Source organism: Geotrypetes seraphini, chromosome 6, assembly GCF_902459505.1.
Source record: "Geotrypetes seraphini chromosome 6, aGeoSer1.1, whole genome shotgun sequence".
Classification (NCBI taxonomy): domain Eukaryota; kingdom Metazoa; phylum Chordata; class Amphibia; order Gymnophiona; family Dermophiidae; genus Geotrypetes; species Geotrypetes seraphini.
In genome coordinates, this window is record NC_047089.1 from 171,638,679 (window position 1) to 171,660,390 (window position 21,712).

Below are 21,712 nucleotides of genomic sequence, written 5' to 3' on the forward strand. Positions count from 1 at the left end.
ATCTTACCGGGTGTTTAGTGGTGGGACATACTCAAACACCTGGAAAAACCCCTCAGGTGTACCACAAGGTTCACCACTATCACCCACCCTATTCAACATCTACATATCATCCTTAGGACACTTCCTGAAAAAGCTAAACCTAAACTACTACATATATGCAGATGACATTTCCATTTTAATCCCAGTGAACAGCATAAAAAACGAGACCTCGGAATACATTTCTCATATTATGACCAAAATAGAACAGTGGACAATAAACTTCAAACTGAAACTAAACACAGAAAAAACAAAAGTCTTCCTTGCAAGCCCAACAGACAAAATTACCAAAACAACGTTATGTGTAAAAGATCGCGACTACCCGATTACTAAAATAATAAAAATATTGGGAGTCACATTAGACACCCATTTGACAATGGTTGAACATAAGAACATAAGCAATGCCTCTGCTGGGTCAGACCTGAGGTCCATCGTGCCCAGCAGTCCACTCACGCGGCGGCCCAACAGGTCCAGGACCTGTGCAGTAATCCGAACATAGTGGTAAAAAAGTGTTTCCTGACATTATGGAAGTTAAAGACCATCAAAAAACACTTTGACCCATTATCATTTAGACTACTAGTGCAATCGCTAGTGCTTTCTACACTGGACTATTGCAATATCGTTTATATGGGTATACCCCCAAAAAACTGTGAGGAAACTTAGAATTGTTCAAAACACAGCGGTCCGCTTGATATTCGGACTGAAAAAAAGCAACCATGTCAGCCCCTACTACAGACTGCTTCACTGGCTGCCAATGGAGGCGCGAATAATATTCAAGTTCTCTTGCATATGTTTCAAGCTGGTCTGGGGACTAGCTCCTATCTACCTGCTACCTCACTTCGTACTATACAGCCCTACAAGACAAACCAGAAACAACAATCTATTTGTATACCCAAGCATTACCGGCTGCAAATACAAATCCTTTCTGGATAGAACTTTTATTTGTAACATCTGTTAACTATCTGTATATTGTATTTTGCTGCCTTTTTAAGTTTCTGCATGCTGTATATCTCTTATCTCTGCATATTGTAACTCGCTGACTGTCCAGCTCTCTTCAATGTAAACCGCCTAGAACAGTGTTCTTCAACCTTTTTACACCTGTGGACCGGCGGAAATAAAATAATTATTTCGTGGACCGGCAAACTACTAAGACTGAAATTTTTTTTTAAAAACCATCGCCGCCCCGTCCCCGCGAGCTCGATCCCACAAACCATCTGATCCCATCCGCACAAGCCTCAAATAGTTATGATTTTATATTGTACATATTTTATTAAAGTATAAAAAGAAACAATATTCTATACAATTGTCATTTTATAAATACAAATAATACAGAGCAAGGATCAACAAACCCCCTGTCTCCCCTCCCCTTCACATATATCCCCTCTACTATCAAGAAAACTGAATAAGCCAAATTTCTCTAATCTTTCGCTGTATGGCAGCTCCTCCAACACCTTAACCATCTTAGTCGCTCTTCTCTGGACCCTTTCGAGTAGTAGTACCGTGTCCTCCTTCATGTACGGTGACCAGTGCTGGACGCAGTACTCCAGGTGAGGGCGTACAGCGTCATGATAACCTTCTCTGTCTCTTCAGTCCAGCAACTGCCCCTTCCATTCACTGTCTGTCTTTCCCTGCCATCTCTCCTCCTGCCCCCCCCCCCCCAATTTGGTCTGGCATCCATCATCTTCCTTCTGTTCCCCTCATGGTCTGGCATTTCTGTCCTTCCCTCCCCCCTGTGGTTTTTAGCATCTCTCTCTTCTCATTTCCTCCACTCAGATCTGATATTGTTCTCTGTTCTCTCTTCCCTTTTCTTCTCTGGTCTTCCTTCTCTATTTTCTGCCTCCATCTAAATTAAATTCTTTTTTACTATTTAGTCCCGTTTCTCTCTTTTCACTGTGTCTACCCACAGCTTGTCACCCCTTTCCCTCACCCCTCCATTATCTTACTATTTTCTTCCCCCTTTATTTAGCTCCTCCTTCCATCTAGTATGTGTTCTTTCCCCACTTCCATTCAGCATCTGCTCTCCCCTCTCAACTGACATCCATCTGCCTTCTGCTCTCTCCCTTCTTCTCACTTCCATCATCTGTCTCCTTCTCTCTCTCATCTCCTCCATTCCATCATCTGCCCCTTCTCTCTCTTCCCCCCCCAACTTCCATCATCTGCCCCCCTTCCCCTCACCTTTGCGGGTCACTTTCTTTCCCCTGAGGGTGGTTCATGTCAGAGGGGAAGCTTTGGCCGAGCATAACTGCTTGCAAGGAACAGTGGAACTTACTTGATGTCATGCTGGGGCCCGTTGCCGTTTGAAGAAAAAAAAAAAAAGGGACCTCCAAAGGTGAGAGGAAGGGAAACCTCCAGGACAGCTGCTCTTTGCCCTCCTTCAGCAGCCCAAGAGTCTTTAGGCAAGCGGCAGCTCTGTATGCTTTTAATTTCGGCACAGAGCTGCCTCTAAGCAGTAGTTTAGCGCGGTTTCATGAGGCAGCCTCGGGGCCTTTGCTAGGCCGGCCCACATCGCATCATCGAAGCGGGCCGGCCTAGCAAAGGCCCCGAGGCTGCCTCATGAAACCGCGCTAAACTACTGCTTAGAGGCAGCTCTGTACCGAAGTTAAAAGCATACAGAGCTGCCGCTGCTGGTCGGGAGGTGAGAAGACAAGGCAGGAAGCATACGCTGCAGGAGTCCCGGCGAAGGCAGAAGTCCCGGCACAGCGACGGCAACAGGAAGTTGCAAGTCAGCTGACGTCGGCACTTTTCGTTGCGGCGGGGACCCGAGTCCTTCGCGGACCGGCAAGATTTTTTTGCGGACCGGCACCGGTCCGCGGACCGGCGGTTGAAGAACTGTGGCCTAGAAGTCTCATGACTATGGCGGTATAGAAGAATAAAGTTATTATTATTATTATTAATTCACTCCTGGGGAGACAAATTATATGGTAAAAATTCTTATTACCCATGGAATTCACTGTGGAAATTGCCCTCCCTATTGGGTTTTTTTTCTCTTCATTTATACAAACTCAAACATTTTTTTAAAAAGAAACAAAAAGAGTGCATCTCTTGTTTTTAAAAGTATAATGATGTGCAGGTACATCCCAAAATATGGAGGTGCACAAGAAACAATTTTTCTGGTCGTTTTCAGAAAATTAGGATTTTCCCATGAATGATATTCATGGATTTTTTTTGTTGTGGTTCATTTCAATCACATTAAGAAAAGAAAGCATTTTTTTAAATTCTGCGTAGAACTTTTTAATGCACAGAAGTAGATAGTATGCACATTAATTCATAGGGTAACACACACCGAATAAATTTTGCTTACACATTCTTTAAATGCACCCTATCAAAATGCACGTTAAGAAATGCATATGCCTTTTACAGACTCCAGTTGTCCATGCTGTGGGGATGGAGAGGAAAGGTGATGTCTGCTCCTCTGGTGCCCCCTAGCTGACAAGAGGGCAAGTGTAAAGGTGTTCCATATTGGAAGAAATGTCCTCCTCTTTAAATGTGCTGTTTGTTTTATGTCCTGATTAGTTCCAAGTAGGTTGTGCAGTGATTGGTTAGTCTTGAATATTACCCTTTAACGTTTGATTTCAGTATGATGGACGCATTTCTGGTTGCTTAAAAGTGAGTCATCATTTATGCTATCACCTTCACCTATTCTTCTCTAATCTCATAGTTCCACCATGTAGGATGGCTATTCAGAATACATCAAAAGTTAATCCACGTTGAGCTGGCTGGTCCCTGGATTTTCAATGGCACTGAAATCACACAGTGCCACTGAAAATCTGGTGTGAGTACCACGGCACTTCTAGTTAAAGAAATGTGGGCACCAGCGCTATTCATTGCTGATACCCCTTTACCTAACCGGACAGATAGAACCACATAAAAAGTAGTCCTGCCTTGGCCCAGTTTGGTATGTGAGTACCAGCACTGAATATTGGCCATTACCTATATAACTTCTGGATCTGTCAAAGATCTGGATTTTCGGTGATGACCATACTAGCTGAATTTATTTATTTATTTTTAATCCAAATTTTATTAATTATACAATTCTTCAGAACAGTACAAGATAATAAAATACTCCATACATATCAAGAAATTCAAAAATCTAACAAAATTCCTTTCTAGCCCACATTAAATTTTGTGGAGTTATCCTAACTAAATTCAAATAACAAAGGAAATTAAATTTAACTGGAGAAATTCAAGTTAAAACATCCTAGTGCCTTTTAACTAACTTGACTCTCAATAAAGACCTATAATCAAATTATTTCTTTACTTTCTTTCCCTGTTCACAAAAACTTAAAAATTGCTGAAGCTGTGTAGGATCCCAAAAAATAAATTCCTTTACTTCTAATTTAATTATACATGTGCATGGAAATTTTAGAAAAAAATGTGGCTGTGAGAGCCAGGGCATACTAGTTGAATTTTGACCTATTAGAGCTGCTGTTTAATATGAAAAATGGTTGAAAAAATCATGTCTATGAACAGGAGCTTTAAAAGCTGCCCCCAAAAGGCGTGATTTTAGGCTTGATTTAAATAAGACCAGAGAACAGCATGACATATTGACCTGGAAGTTTATTTCAGTTGTAGAGCACATCAAACAGGAAAGTAAAGAGTCTAGAATTAGTGACAGAAGAGAAAGGCACACATAAGTATGAATTATCCAACAAGCCAGGCTGGATTAACTCTATATTGGGCCCCATGCAACCATATATTTGTGGGCTTCTTTTCTCTCCCCCCTCCCCGTCACATTTACTTCTCCTATTACCCCAACCCCTCTAATCTTCATTCATGGTCTTCCCCTCCACATTTCACCTCTCTAGAAGTAACTTTGGGAAAACTTAAAAACCTAGTTATACATGTGGCATCTGTAATAGCTGGGAATGACCATGGGAACAAGGCAAGGACATGCTTCAGTGGAGTGGTATCACTTGGGGCTGTTACACATCAGAGTGTCAGATTTCACAAAAGCAGAGGTACAGTAGGAACTCATTAAGGATCTGAGTGAAATACCATTTGCACAAAAACATTTTTCTGAGGTAGCGTTACATACAATAGAGGTAAACACAACTCCCCCCTCAATCTAAGCCTAGTTTCAAGCTAGAAGGTAAGAAATAACTGAGTACCTCTGAGCAGTTGTAAATGCTAATGAGAAAGTTTTTGTGTGTTTTTTTTAATGATGTGTGTCCCATTATAAAATGGAAAATACAGATACTCTAACCACCATCCAATGAGTTCCCAATCAACGCCTTTGGAAACACCCACCTATAGTATCTCTTTGTCTGTGATCTAGAATTACTGTAACTCTTTTACACCCCACCTGACTTAACTTGTTTCAGTTGATATGTATTATCTTCTGTGATATGTATTATCTTCCGTTAAATTGAAGTATCATAATTCTTTACGGTTCCTGTAACTTACTCTTATCCTGTAATGTAATTCTACTGGAAATGCCCAGATATCTTCTATATTGTAATCCGCCTAGAACCGCAAGGCACAGGCAGAATAGAAATCCCTAATGTAATGTAATGTAATATATATATAACTCGCGGCCTGCCAGGTACTATTTTGCGGCCTGTGGTCTGTACTAGTTCTGCCCGCTTTTTGCAGCGTCCTCCGACTTCCCCCCCTGGCCTCCCGCTCTTACCGCAGCCTGCAGAGAGGATTGCCGGTGCTGTAGCGATCTTTGCAGGCTGCCTTCGTCCTCAGTAGCATGTTCCCTCTGCCGCGATCCAGCCCCTGATATCAGAGGATAAAGAGTATGAAGAGTTTTACCTCATGCAAAGTTGTCATTTCTTTAATAAGATATTAACAATTTTTTCTGCGGCCCTCCAAGTACCTACAAACCCAAAATGTGGCCCTGCAAAGGGTTTGAGTTTGAGTTTGAGTCCACTGTTTTAGGCTGTCCAGTTTATACCTGTAACACCCCCCCCCCCCCTTTGAATCTGTCTCTCCTGCACCAGTTCAACTTGGTGGAAAAAACCCACGTTCTAAAAACTTTCAGCTGCATCTGTATGAAGTCCATACATAGAACTGCTACACAAAAACGAATAAAGAATTAAAAAAAAAGAAAATCTGAAAACAAAATACAGTAGATGTTTGCTACTTTCACTTCCTATAAAAATGTACTGCAGTGTGCAAAATTCCGTTGTACTATTTAGTGTTCTCTGCTGCCATCTAGTGGCTGCTGTGTACATAACTATTTTATAAAGTATAGTAAGCTTGGCAATGGGATTATTTGAAGCTATAGTCAGTAAATTTAGGGGTTTTATTTGTTATTGTTTAACAGTAGTCATTTGGCCATATTGTAATAAACAATAAATAATAGCAGAGGTGACCAAACCAGATAATCCTCACAAATGAGGGGTCAATGTGATTTAGCAATGTTTATTAGAATACAGCATGTACATAAGATTCATAAAGGTCTGACTCAATGCAGACCATGTTTTGGCATATCTGCCTACATTAGGGGTCTACCATCATGTACAAAAGAAAATAACAAAAGGAAACATAGGGATCCTTTTACTAAGCTGCGATATCGGTTTTAGCGCATGCTAGACGCTAATGCCAGCATTGAGCTGGTGTTAGTTCTAGCTGCGCAGCGTGGGTTTAGCGTGCGCTAAAATTCTGTGTGCGCTAAAAACGCTATCGCAGCTTAGTAAAAGGAGCCCATAATGTACAGAAGTAATACACGTATAAAATTTTAAATGAAATAACACTGGATTTGAGCAATGTTACATATATGAATGTACATGTATGGTTCAAAAGCCAATTGTTTAAAAATTGACTAAAAATTGATGCATGAGATATGAAGCATGTAGCAATAAACATTCCATATGATAAATGTGTAGTATACTGTATATGTGAATATACAGGTTTTGAAAATTATTTATTTTTTTTTTTTAATGAAGGTGGAATATTGATATGCAAACACTAACACCCCCCCCACCACCCCTTTACGAATCACTGGCCACAGTGGTATTGACTCTAATTCTCATAGGAATTCTGTGAGCATCGGAGCTAAATCTGCTGCGGCCAGCGATAAAGCTTAACGTGGCTTTGTTAAAGGGGAGGGGGTAAAATAGGTAAGGAATTGATTGTGCCAAATAAATGATTAATCGAGAAACATTCAAATAAAACAGTGACAACCAATATTACAGAAAAAAATGAAATAATGTGGGATAATAAAAATAATTTATTGTGACGAAAGTCTAAAACTTGTCATTTTGTGCTAAAAAATGAAAAAGAGAGAGAAAGATGAGCATGCAAAGGCTGAAATCAAATTTTTAAAAAGTGAATTGCATCTTATTAAAGGGTGAAAGTGAGTAAAAGATTATCATGAGCCAAAGCCAAAATATTTGAATAAAAAATGCAGCAAGACTAAAAAAATTGAAAAATAAAAGAATGTATTACAATAAAATCTCAATGCCAGTAGTAAATAAAACAAAATTATGACTATGGAAAATGATGAAGATTTTGAGCTTGAAGGCAATAAAAGTTGTAAGGCGTTTTAGGGCTTCTTTTACTAAGCTGCGTTAGGGCATTAACGTGCGGAATAGCGTGCGCTGGACCATAACGCCAGCATTGTGCTGGCATTAGTTCTAGCCGCGCGGTGTAGCGTGCGGTAATATCCTGCATGCGCTAAAAACGCTGGCGCACCTTCATAAAAGGAGCCCTTAATCTTTTGGGTTCTTTATTAAGCAAGGAAACAACTAGCAGCGAAGAAATACTTTGCAGAATAGTAGTTGGTCACTCTATAATGAAGGTAAGGTGTCGAAAGGCAAGGAAATAGCACTTAAAACGAAGATCAGACTGGTCCAAACACTCATTTTCTCAGTGGTCAATTATGGATATGAAAGCTGGGCATTACGGAAACAAGACGGAAAGAGGATTGACTCATTTGAACTCTGGTGCTGGAGAAGAATTCTATGCATCCTGTGAACCTCCAGGATAACTAATAAATCGATTTTGGAAGAGATCAGACTGGATATGTCACCCGAAGCCCATATGATGAAGTTATACCAATCGGGAGCTGCTTTGACAGTGTGACCAAAATAAGTTTATTTTGGTTACACTGTCAAAGCAGCTCCTGATTGGTGTAGCCTGACTTTAGTACCAGGAAGAGGCGGTCGGAAAACACTAAGCATGATCCTGCACTTGATTTTCAGCACCCGCCGGCGCCCCAGCTGCCCTCTCCTGCTACTAAACCGCATTTGCATTTTTAAAAATTTTGTGGGGGTTCCTGGAATGGAACCCCCATGAATTTCGGGGGAGTACTGTATGTCCACAAAACATAAAAGAAACCACAATAAAAAACACAAAGGAGGTAAATAAATTTGAAGTAAAATCCCTAATGCCATGAAGACGTGTAGACAAACTATGGGCTCCTTTTACTAAGGTGCACAAGGGCTTTAATGCGAGGAATAGCAAACGCTACATTGCCGCACGTGTTAGACCTTAACGCCAGCATTGAGCTGGCGTTAGTTCTAGAAGCATAGTGCGCGGTAATTTCCTGCGTGTGCTAAAAACGCTACTGCACCTTAGTAAAAGAAGCCCTATAGGTATTTATCAAAATAGACATTTTATTTAATTAAGACCATCTTAACAAAAAACATATTGTAATAAACCCATAATTCAAAATATTTAGAATCAAAATATCATGTCTGGCTATGCCTTGACTTGACTGCATAAGTTATACTTAGAAGTGTAAAACAAATGAAGGCAAATAAAGACCATATAGCAGGGGTGCCCACACTTTTTTGACTCGCGAGCTACTTTTAAAATGACCGAGTCAAAATGATCTACCAACAATAAAATTAAAAAAAACCACAATGCACACTGTACGCATAGAATTGTTAATTATCATTCTTATTCCAGGATTTTTTCAAAGAGGACAAAGCAGATGACTCTATGCACTGTCACCTCAGTAACAACCATACAAAAATAGACAAATACCCACCCCCCTCCCTTTTTACTAAACCACAATAGCAGTTTTTAGCGCAGAGAGCTGCGCTGAATGCCCAGTGCTGCTCTCGACGCTCATAGGCTCCCTGCGCTAAAAACCACTATTGCGGTTTAGTAAAAGGAGACCATATTGTAAAATATAGACAGCAGATATAAATTCAGACACATTTTGATCACTAAATTTAAAATAAAATCATTTTTCCTACCTTGTCTGGTGATTTCATGAGTCTCTGGTTGCACTTTCTTTTTCTGACTGTGCATCCAGTCTTTCAGCCTGTATGTTTCCTCTCCTCCACACCTCATTCCCTCCCCCAACATTTTCTTCCTCTCTCCCTGACCTTTCTTTCTTTCTTTCTCTCTTCATGCCCCCTTTCTTTTTTTTCTGTTTCTCTTCTTTCCTTCTGTTTCTCTGCCTGCCCCCTTTCTTTCTTTCTTTCTTTCTTTCTTTCTCCCTGCCCTTCCCCAAGCCACTGCCGCTGCCATCGGGGAACAGGACCCAAACACCACCAATGGATAACAGGCCCCAAAGCCGACGCCGCCCCATGCTCTCCCTGCTTCGGGCCAACCAGCATTCCTCTCCCCGACGTCAATTCTGCCGTCGGAGAGGAAGTTCCACCCAGCCAGGCAACGATTGGCTAGCCCGAACTTCCTCTCCGAAGGCAGAATTGACGTCGGGGAGAGGAAGACTGATCAGCCCGATAGATCGCCAAGGCAAAGTGAGTCCTGGATGATCGACTCACTTTGCCTTGGTGAGCTACCGGTCGATCGCGATCGACCTATTGGGCACCCCTGCCATATAGCCTATCTAGTCTGACTATCCATGATATCTAATATCCCTTCCTCTCCCTTAGAGATTCAATGTACTTGTCACAAGCTTTCTTGAATTTTTCTTTCAATTTTTGGCTCTACCACCTCCACCAAGAGGCCATTCTGCACTTTTATCACACTTTCTGTGAAAGAGTATTTTCTGAAGTTTCTTCTGAGCCTATCCCCTATGAAGCTATATTGCTCACTGTATAACACAAAACCATTCCCTAGAATACCCTAAAAACTGCCTCCATCCACACTTAAAAATTCTTGCCATACCACAACTTGAAAGGCCACAATTTGTATTCAGGTACAACGGGCCTGATTCTGGAAACAGCGTCCCAATTGGAGGCAGCGATAGGCATCCTACCGCCATCTAATGGACCAATCAAGATGCATGTTTTTTAAAAAATCAATGTGGCGAAGGAGGCCTATAATGTAGGTGTCTGACTTGCGCCTATAGAGGCATCTAGGTATGCCTATGGATGCCTAAGGCCGGCATTGACATGGCTTAGGCTGGAAGCGGCTTAGACATCTATAGGCATGCTTAGGCATTTTTGTAGCATGAGTCAGATGCTGTAAATATAGGCCTGTAAAATGCTGGACTACATTTAAAGCATCTGTCCAAAAAATAGACATGATTCTGGATGCAGTGCCTACGGGTAATTGGCATGTCATAGGTGCCCATTGTGCAGGTGCCTACCACAGCAGGTGCCATTTCCAGAATCAGGCCCAATGTATCCTTGTTCCGAGAAACAACCAAAGTGTGTGCCTGAAGCCCTACCATCACCTAACTTAATCATTTTAATTGGTTCAATCAGTGTAGTAATTGATACACTGCAGGCATTTATGATCATGGCTCTCAAGGGACAGGAGCATAGGAAGATCGCTAGACCTCCAGGGTTAGGTAAGATTTTCAGGGGGCAGGGAGGTGGGGTGTTTGAGTCAGCCGGGAGAGCACACGGGAAGGATCTCTCCTGTCCTGGCTCACTGTTGAACCACCAGGGCTTCAGGCAGGCCCACAGAAGGCCTACAACAGGTCCAGGTGGGGGGGAGGAAGGCAGGCGCAGACCTGAGGACCCGAATATAAACGGAGGCCCCCATTTTTGGGCCATTTCTTTGGCCCCCAAATCTGCTTATGTTCAAGTTTATACGGCAATATATATGATAATTGAAAATAGTGCGTTTTCGTTATCCATATGTTCCATATTCACGAATTTGCTTATTCTCGCAAAATAAAGTAGCCAATTTTCACTTATTCACGGTCATGCAGAGCATGTTCCCTTGAGGATGAAGAGGTTCATAGAGCTGTGCATGACTATTGGTACACCAAAAGATTGTTTTTACAAAAAGAAAGTGTGCATAAAATACATTTATATAATGCAGAATATAATAAACAAGCTGCTCTTTACAAGAAGGGTACCTGAAATGATGACTTTATGGTCTTAGGCAGCAAAAATGTACAATAAGCTGGGTCGCACAGGAACCTAACCCCCTAACTTCAGCAAATAGCAAGAGCACTGTACACAAATATATTCATAAGTTATGCATATAAAGGTGTGCATCAGGGGTGTCCAACCATTTGGCTTCTCTGGGCCCCATTGGCCGAAAAAAAATGTTTCTGGGGCCGCGCAAACGCTGCAGCAAGACAGAGGAGGGAGCCAGCAAGACGGTAAACACCCGGGGGAAGCAGAGGAAAACACTGCATCATCCCCGACCGGGACCACAGGTTGGACACCCCTGGTGTACATCAATGCTGCCACTGAATATTTACTCTTAGAGGCTGATCACCACGTCATTGGAGTAGTATTGTTTCTCTTCACTCTGATCAGTGCTTATGTATCATCCTTTATATCAGGGGTCTCAAAGTCCTTCCTTGAGGGCCGCAATCCAGTCGGGTTTTCAGGATTTCCCCAATGAATATGCATGAGATCTATGTGCATGTGCTGCTTTCAATGCATATTCATTGGGGAAATCCTGAAAACCTGACTAGATTGCGGCTCTCAAGGAGGGACTTTGATATCCCTTGCTTTATATATTCTGGATATTATAGTACATGTCACTTTCTTTTGTGTCTCAGGAGTCCAGAGCTACTAAGATCTGAAGGCCCGTTCTGCATTGAAGGAAGGCATTCATCTACAGATTCCAACAAAGCGTCAAGTGGCGATGTCTCCCCCTATGACAATAATTCTCCCATACTGTCTGAGCGGCCATTTCTGGGGAAACAGGAGGAAGATGCTGTGAGTTCAGATAAGCTTTTCAGGGTACCTGAGCAGTATATGTTGGTTGGCCACATGCAGCCCAAATCGAAGGATGTGTCAGCTGGACTTTGGTCTGGAAAAGGTAAGAGTCCAAGTTATTTTCAAGTGAAGCTTATTGATAATGGTAGCATTATTTAAAAAAGCCAACAAGAGAAGAGATGGAGCAGAGAGCAAACCAATGGAAACAATCACCAGTCAGGCTTTATTGGTATGGTAAAAGTTCAAATGGCTCGACACAAGTTGTGTTGCAGCCCACAGGCCTGCATCAGGAGTCAAACTAAATAAAAATAACAGAATAAAAACTGCATACATCCATAAACATATAAATGTTGAAACTGCTAATGAAAGCATATAATACATATTTTTGGTATAAAACAATATATGGACAAAAATATAAAGAAATACAAAGAAATAAAATGAGGACTAGGGAGAATCTATTTAATAAAAATGTGTCTAAGACCTGCGGACAAGGAAATATAATAGACATACACAGTCTTACTATTCTGATAACTTTACATAACTTTATTTTTGTATACCGCCACAATCTAAAGGATTCTAGGCGGTTTATACAAGAGAGAAAAACTGGACAATCAGCGAGGTACAAAATATTAAAATGAGAATACAGCATATTAACTAAAAAGACAATAAAAATTTAAATTAATGCAGTAACATTATTATGTTAAGAATAAAAACATTGAATTACGAGATAAATTTATCAAATAATACTGTCTTAATTTCTTTTCGGAAGGCGCCGTAAGATAGCATGGCTCTGCTAATATAGTTACCCAACAATACAAAGAGATGACAAATGACAACTCTGAATAAATGAAATTATTATAATTTGATATTCTGCCAAATCTAGCAAAAGTTCTCAGCGGATTACATAAAAATTACAGAATAATTTAAAAACAGAAAGGAATGCCATAATGGAAAAGGCCTATTCTAAACTTACATATCCAAGAAGCATTCAACTCTATGCAATCATCAAAACAGTACCTTTGTAGTTTGATTGCCTGTGAGCCTCTCAAATTAATGGATATGATCGGAGAGGAATCAATTCTGAAAGCTTCTTGGAAAAAAATGTATTTTTGATAGCTTTTTAAATGCTTTATGATTAATCTCGGTACGAATGAACTTTGGAAGTTGATTCCAAAGACTAGATGCCAAAAAAACCAGAATGTCTTATTTTGAATTATTTCCCATCTTGTTCTACTTACTGATGGAAGGATCAACTTATTGTCCTGAAAAGATCTTAATATCCGGTTAGGAGTACAATAGACCCCCGCAAATTCACAATTCGCAGACTCAGTCATTTGCGGTATTTTCTTCCAGTCAGAAAATACCGCGAATGACTGACCAATGGAAAAGCAACTTTCCCCCTTCTTTGCCTGCTCAAGAAAAGAACGGCTAGCAGATTACGAAGGTTACTTTTTTGGATGGGAGGTTCCTGATGACGCCCCATTCAGTACCCCAGCTTTACTTTCCTGACCCTGCACAGCACTCCTTTTCCACCTTCTCCACTTGGGTTCACATCCAGCGCTCCAGCAATACCCAACCGCCTTCTGCACAGCCAATCAGCCCCTCCATTTCACCTTTTACCTTAGCTCTTGGTGACACCGGTCTCAACATCGCCTCCTAAATATTGTCTTTTAGCATCCACCACCGCCCCTGTGGCCCTCTCCCGCCTCTGATCCGCTCCTAAATCGCATTCGTGTTTTTTTGAAATTTGCGAGTGCTCCTGGAACGGAACCCCTGTATATGGAATAGTCAACGACTGTAAATAACTGTGCTCCAAAGTATGAAATGCTTTATGAGTTGAAACTAAAATTTTAAATTGAATTCTGAAAATGACCGGTAACCAATAAAATATAGGTTGATATGAATATATGACAATATGGACACTAAACAACAACAAAAAAATAAGTACAGAGAAAGTTGTAAATATACAATAGAATTTATAAGTGCAAACAAACCAAGATGAAATCTCAACTATCGATCCTTATTTAAGTATTATCACCTTGCTTGTTTCCACTGGTTATGCCTGTCGTCGTGCAGCCTAACATCTCTCTGCCTTATCACATCTTTGCTACCATGAGGTTGTCGTATGTCAAACATAGTAACAAAAAACATGAAGAAAAATAATAGCCAGTTGTTCTGACTAGGATGTGATGTGATGTAGAAAGTTGATTACACACCTCAGCAATTATGAAGTGTGGTACAATAAATATTGCAAAAATACATTAAACGTACTACAAATAGCATTCACTAAACTATCTCAAAACATCACAATCCCTCCAAATAACCCCCTTATTATCCTCACGCTAGAGCCCCCAAAATATCGTCTAAGATTACCATCAATAGCAACTCAGGGGCTGATTCTGGAAATGTCCCCCCCCCTCCCCCGGTAAGTTAGGCAGCGGTAGGTGCCCTACCGCTGCCTAACTTAATTGGTTTAATTGGTATGGTAATTGACTGCATCTCTTAAAACCAATTAAAACCTCATTATTTAAAAAGTGTAGGCGCGCCCCCCCCAGGTGCCTATAAAAAGGGCGCCAGAATCGTGTCTACAGAGGCACCTGACAAGCGCCTAAGGTCAAAGTAGGCATGGTTTTGGCCGGAAATGACTTCAGGCACCTCTGTAGACGTGATTCACATCAAACTTATGCACTGTAAATGTAAGCCTTCAAAAGCCTGGCCTACATTACTGGCGCCTATATTTAATAGTTGCTGCGATTCTGGTAACGGTGCCTATACGTTGATTTGACATGTGGATGGTGCCATTAATGTAGGTGCCGTTTCCTGAATCCAGCCCCCAGTGTCTAAAAGATCTGTGGTCATTCAATCTATGGTGCTTAAGATACATCCCAGCTACTAGTAATGTAATGTAATTTATTTCTTATATACCGCTACATCCGTTAGGTTCTAAGCGGTTTACAGAAAATATACATTAAGATTAGAAATAAGAAAGGTACTTGAAAAATTCCCTTACTGTCCCGAAGGCTCACAATCTAACTAAAGTACCTGGAGGGTAATAGAGAAGTGAAAAGTAGAGTTAGAGGAAAAATAAAAATAAAATAAACATTTTAACAAGACAGCATTGATCTAAATACTTTGGAAGGTAGAAGAGAGGAGAGAAAGGAATAGAAGCAGAAGGGGGAGCCGTTGAACAGTAGAATTCTGGAGAAATTTAAATGATAGAAATAGAACAAAACAAAGACAAAAGGCAAAACAGTAGATAAGATTAAAGATAAATCATAAGCTGGAAAGAAAAATAAAATAAAACTTTGTCTTCAATCCACGGTTTCAGCGTCATGACTACTTTTAGGATGTCATTAGTTATCATACTGTGGGCTCTTTACATATTCAGAGACAGGATATTATGGCATTCAAATCTGAAAAAAAAATCTCTGTTTATATTCATACATGTTAATTTAAAACTGCTTTCTCAATTTGCACCCCTGGACAGATACTCCAGAGGATCGTTTCAACATCTGGGGCACTTGGCATTCAACACTGAAATCAGGCTCTAAAGATCAAGAGAAGTCAGGTAATTTTTATTTCTTAATGCTGCTCAATAAATTGAGATTTTGTTGTAAAGTTTTTAGATTCTCTTTCTTTTTCGTGAGATTACAAATCCTATATGACTTTCAGCTTTCCAGTCTGCATGTTAGGTGCACATTATCTAAATTATTCAGATGCCTAAATCAGTCGGAGAAATGAATGTGGAAAAAGCAGGGCCAGTTTAACCTAAGGACCAAGTAAGGCTCTGGCCCAGGGCACTGGTACTAAAATGTGCCGGACACCCAGGGCCATGACGTCGCTGGCCCATACGTTAAGCTGAGATGTGGCCTGAACATTCTCCTCCTCTGACGCTACTGCCTGGTTCTGACAGGATGTGACTTCATAGGCCATCTGCCGCGAGGGGGAAGACCAGTATCAACATCAGAGGAGAGAGGTCCTTCCTGATGCTGCTGCTTGATACTAACGCTGACCTTCCCTCCTCGCAGCAACTGGCTTATGAAGCTGCATCTTGTTGGGAACTGGGGGGAGGGGGGGGAGGAGACGGAATGTGGGGAGGCTGCAGAACAGAAAGAGGCAGGTGCCAAAACAGAAGTGGATCTGGGGTGCCATAACATTTTGAGCTGGCCCTGGGAAACCGAATGAAACTTTTCTTTAGGAAATAGATATAAAGGAAGGATTGATTTCCCTAAAGCAGTTCACTTTCCAACCTGTCTACTTTAAGGTTAGCAGTGGAATTTTGATCATTTTGATTAACAGCTGTTTTGACCAATAGGATTCTTTCACATTGGATGCATAGATGAGAGGAGGTACAATAAATTGAAACTAATTTTAAACTATGAGGTATCTATGTATATACCGTATTTTCACGCATATAACGCGCGCGTTATACACGATTTTTACAAACCGTGCATAATCTTGCGCGTTATACGCGTGAGCACGTTTTACAACTTTTATTTTACATAGTTCCCCCCCCCCCGCAGGACCGCTCCACCCCCACCCCGAAGGACCGCTCGCACTCCCACAGCCTCCCGACCCCTCCCCCCCCATCATGTAGAAGCTCCTACCGTTGTCCTGCTGCTTCCTCTGTCGGCGGTCCCGGCCCTTCTGTGAGCCCTGCGTCTGCGCTGCTTCCTCTTCCGGCGGTCCCGCCCTTTCTCTGACGTCAGTTTATTGTGTGAACAAATGTATTGTAGCCTCTTAAAAATATAAAGAAACCAATTTGTCATTTACTTGTATTAGTCCATACTACTTTTCTGTGATACAACCAAAGCAATTAATTATATTGAGGTACTTTTCTGTCCCTAGTGGCCTCACAATTTAAGCAAATCATAGTCTGTTCAGTAGCACAAGACTATAATATTTGTTGCTTATTGATCGCTTGCTATACCGCTTTAACTAGCAGGTAGGACTAAGTGGTTTATAAATTAAACTGTACTTGGACTCTCCGAATTGGGTGGCTCTTCCCCCTCCCCCCCCCCCCCCCGAGCCATAACCTTTAGGCATATGAATATGGTTTTATTTTTAAACAATAGAACCTCATAAAACTCAGATACCATCTTTGAGGAATTTTCTTTAAAGTCCGTCAGCTTCATATAAACTGGGATGATACTGTACACAAAATAAATTAAAGTTTAAAAAGTGGTCAACTCTAAAACTATTTAGGCAGTGCATGATTTTTGGAAACTATCTAGTGAATAAGTTTTAATAACTTGGCAACATTTTTTTGATCTAGAACCCCCCCCCCCCCACACACACACACACTTTTACAGGTTTGCTTGTGTGGCGCAGTGGTAAGAGCTACAGCCTCAGCACCCCAAGGTTGTGAGTAGAGAATGACACGGTGACAAAATTCATCACTCCCATCCCCGCGGATAACCTTGGGAAACCATCTTCATGTCATTCTTTAAGGAGAGAGGGAAGAATCAGAGTACGAATGGCCACAACCACTGACCCGCAAGCTTTGCTTTGAAGAATGCTGGTGTAGAAGGATTGAAGTTGAGATAGACACTACGGAATGACAGTCTCTGGTATCCAGAGCAGATATTGTGATGTCATAATGCCTCATTCCACCAGTGCCTAAGAACCAATCACATCAGTGATGTCACAATGACTTCATTATCCTTGGCTCACATACGAATCAGAGTATGAATGGTCACAACCACTGACCCGCAAGCTTTGCTAAGAGGAATGCTGGTGTAGAAGGACTGAGGTTGAAATAGACACTAGAAAATGACATGGGATTATTTCCCGCGGTTATCCGCGGGGACGGGAACGGTGATGAATTTTGTCACCGTGTCATTCTCTAGTTGTGAGTTCAAACCCTACATTGCTTCTTATGACCCTGGACAAGTCACTTAATCCCCCATTGCCCCAGGTACATTAGATAGAGCAGGGATCTCAAAGTTCCTCCTTGAGGGCCGCAATCCAGTCGGGTTTTCAGGATTTCCCCAATGAATATGCATGAGATCTGTGTTCATGCACTGCTTTCAATGCATATTCATTGGGGGAATCCTGAAAACCCGACTGGATTGCGGCCCTCAAGGAGGGACTTTGAGATACCTGAGATAAGAGTGTGAGCCCACCGGGACAGATAGGGAAAAATGCTTGAGTACCTGATTTGTAAACCACTTAGGCTATAAGTAGTATATAAATACCAAAAATAAATAAATAATCCCCGGAACAGTAATTTACCTCGCCGGCCCATGCTAAAAAGTCTAGCATCATTTAGTAAAAGGAGCCCATAATGTTTTGTAATTCTGGAATGATTTGATTCCACTCTTATTCTGTGGAAGCCATCCTAGAACTGTTAAGGTATAAGTGGAATAGAAATATTGGCATAACATAACATTAAGAAGAGAATTCATTAAGGAGCGCTAACCTATTTATTTATTCATTCAAATTTTCTATACCATTCTCCCAGGTGAGCTCAGAACGGTTTACATTAATTTATTCAGGTACTCAAGCATTTTTTCCTGTCTGTCCCGGTGGGTTCACAATCTATCTAATGTACCTGAAGCAATGGGGGGATTAAGTGACTTGCCCAGGGTCACAAGGAGCAGCGTGGGTTTGAACCCACAACTCAGGATGCTGAGGCTATAGCTTTAACCACTGCACCACTCTAGAAATTAAAATGTAGCAAAAATGAGCCAAGTATTGGACAACCAAGCTATTGTGACATCACTGATGAAGCTGCTCTTAGGCATTGGTGGAAGGAGGCATTATGATGTCACAATACCAGCTCTGGTTATCAGAGGCTGAAACCTTTCACACTATTTATTCAATTTTCTATACTCTTCTCCTAGGAGAGCTCAGAATGGTTTACATGAATTTATTCAGATACTCAAGCATTTTTCCCTGTCTGTCCCGGTGGACTCACAATCTATCTAATGTACCTGGGGCAATGGGGGGGGATTAAGTGACTTGCCCAGGGTCACAAGGAGCAGTGTGGTTTTGAACCTGCGACCTCAGGGTGCTGAGTGTGCACCCATAGGAATCTAATGGGCGTCTTAGCATTTAGCATGCACTAATCGTTAGCACAATCTAAATTGATGAATTTTCCTGTAAAGTTTCTTGCTACATGTTGTTTATATATAGCATGTGTGTAAGATTGTTTTGTTATAGAAAAGAGTATAGACTTTGATTCCTGGTATTTGAGGGAACATATGGTATATGCTGCAACAGACTGCTGATTATTTAATTTAGCCATCATATAAACAAGACTGTTGCCTGATGATTTTATCTATACATATTTTGCCTTCCAGGTTCATATGGAAACATTTATGAAAGTCGTTCTTTGGACCAAGGGCAGTGTTCACTTTCCCAGGGAAACTTAGCATGGAACTGCCCCAGATGGCAAGGGGTCCTTCAAGACCCGGACAATGGAAAGCCAACGATACGGAGGATTCATACGTCAGCCGCTATTCCTGAGCACAGGCCTCATCCCCCAATGGCTCGAGTTAGTAGCACGCCACAAACGGAAACGAGCCAGGGCAGCCTGGAACAGTCCTGTTCAAAGTCTGAGCAGCATTTGAATTCAAATAGCGCAGACGACATTACAAAGCAGTTAGCGGAGGTGTCGTGCTTTCAAAATCAAACCAAACCTTCAAATCTAAGACAAGGGGATGTGAACAGAAATGATACTAGATTGCCCCCTCCCTATCCTGGCTCTTCAAAGCAAAGCTCTGCGGTGTTAAAGCAACCGACCGTGCCCTCTGCAGAGCAAGCACTGTGGAGACTACAGAGGTCAGGGACAAATTCAAGGGCAGCAGAAGGAGAAAGACCAAAGGCCGTATCTACCAAATGGTGCACCTTGAGTCAGAGCAACCAGGTGCCACAGAATGAAATGTATAATTCCTATTCCATCCCCACAAACAATCAGAATACTAACAAGTTGGCAGAGCAAGACTGGCAAGAGTGGCAAAGGGAGCGGTGGCAAATTTGGGAGCTTCTCTCGGCGGATAATTCCGATGCCCTCCCGGAAACTCTAGTATGATCAGTCCAGCAACTAGCCAGAACTCTAAAGAGCTTGAATAGGAACAAAAATGGTTCTTTTGGAACATTCTGTTTTTATTTACACTGATTAAAGATTGGTTGAACTGTTTAGGGAGGGATTTTATTTTTTTTTTTAAATTAATAATAAAAGCTGTGTTCACTTTAAGATGTAAGTAGCACTGTGGGAAACACTCCTTATTCCACCTGCTTGGGAAATGCAGAAAGGAGATGAAATTTTCAGTCTTCACAATTCCGTATGCATAAGCTATGCTGTGTAATATAAAAATGTTGCCCTAGTATAGCTCAATGGTATCTATACTACAAAATAAATGCAGTTCTGAGGACTCTGTATTACTGTATAATGGGCTACATATGATACTTATAAGTTATATACTCGGACTTTACATGCAAGAAACAAAAGGAACAATCTTGATCACTTTCCTTTCATTGCTGCACTTAATTTGCCATGGTAAAATCCTGTAGAGTGCACAAGCTGGTTTCTGTGCTTCTAAAGAATGTTGGGTAGGATTTCAGGGGTGGGGGGGGTAGAAAGGGGGGAAGCCTTCAGTACACTGCCTAAGAAGGACGCTAATAATGAAAAGCCATATTGCTGGTCATAGTTCATAATGAATTTAAAAGAAAGAAATATATATAAAATATATATTCACGTATTTTGTTTCTCATATATGCTTATGGATGTGTCGATATTTTTAAGACTTTTTTTTGGGGGGGGGGATGGCCATATTAGAAAGCAGCTCAGATCAATTGAGGGCTGTGCCTCTGCATAAAATAAACAGCAAAATGATTTCCCCCTTTAATTAAATTGCAGTTTTTATATGTATGATATAATATATAAATATTTATGATATACGGTTTCATGTATTGTTTGCAAACAAACTGGAATCCAAATAGCCCTTAAAAAAGAATATGTATTCAATAGGATATACATCATAAAACAATATGGCTTTTCCCTTTACCCAACCATGCTTTTATTATTGATAAGGTAATAAACTAAAATGGCATGTATTTGCATATATAAGCACACAGTTTTGTGTGTGTGTATGTGTATATATATATATATATATATATATATATGCAATGCTTTTTTAATAATAAGACACACATCTGTAGATTTGTGCCAGTGCTTTGACGAAGTGTTCCTAAAAAAATCATTGTTAAACTTGGTTTTTTTTTTGTTTCAATGTCAGTTTTTGACCAGCAGGTGGCTACACATGTCAGTATTTTAAGAGGTTTTTCACATGGCAAGGGAAAAATGTACAGTATGACAATTTTATAAAGTACACTAGTTTTAATGCAAATTCATTTGGCAACTTTTTCCGGTAACGGTGTCATCTTTGTCTGTGCCATAACAATGTAATAAAAAGATAAAGAAGATTTTTCTCTGTTAGTGATTTTTAAAGTAAATGTGAATTGGAAATATGGAAGTAGCATAGGTTTCTTATTGTATTGGTGCTTTATGAGCTATTGTGCCTTTTTTTTTTTTAGATGGCAGTAGGAATGTGTAAACTTCGGAGAAAATAATCTACCAACCAATTTCTCAAATGGCACATCACGAGGTCCATCAAACTGGTTTGCATTCGTATTTATTTATTTATATCCCATCTTTCCCAAGGCGAATCACAATAGAG

The 21,712-nt window shown here is 40.8% G+C and overlaps 1 protein-coding gene across 5 annotated transcripts in view; it reads left to right on the forward strand.

Moving 5' to 3' along the window:
• Window positions 1-21,458, forward strand: part of ARHGAP6 (Rho GTPase activating protein 6) — an 825,592-nt gene extending 804,134 nt beyond the window's left edge. For all 5 annotated transcript variants that reach the window (XM_033947958.1, XM_033947959.1, XM_033947960.1 and 2 more), the window contains exons 11-13: window positions 11,870-12,132; window positions 15,517-15,597; window positions 19,334-21,458. In XM_033947958.1, the coding sequence (XP_033803849.1) occupies window positions 11,870-12,132; window positions 15,517-15,597; window positions 19,334-20,064 (1,075 nt within the window). In that variant the 3' untranslated portion in view covers window positions 20,065-21,458. The remainder of the gene's footprint in view (window positions 1-11,869; window positions 12,133-15,516; window positions 15,598-19,333) is intronic.
• Window positions 21,459-21,712: the final 254 nt, after the last annotated feature.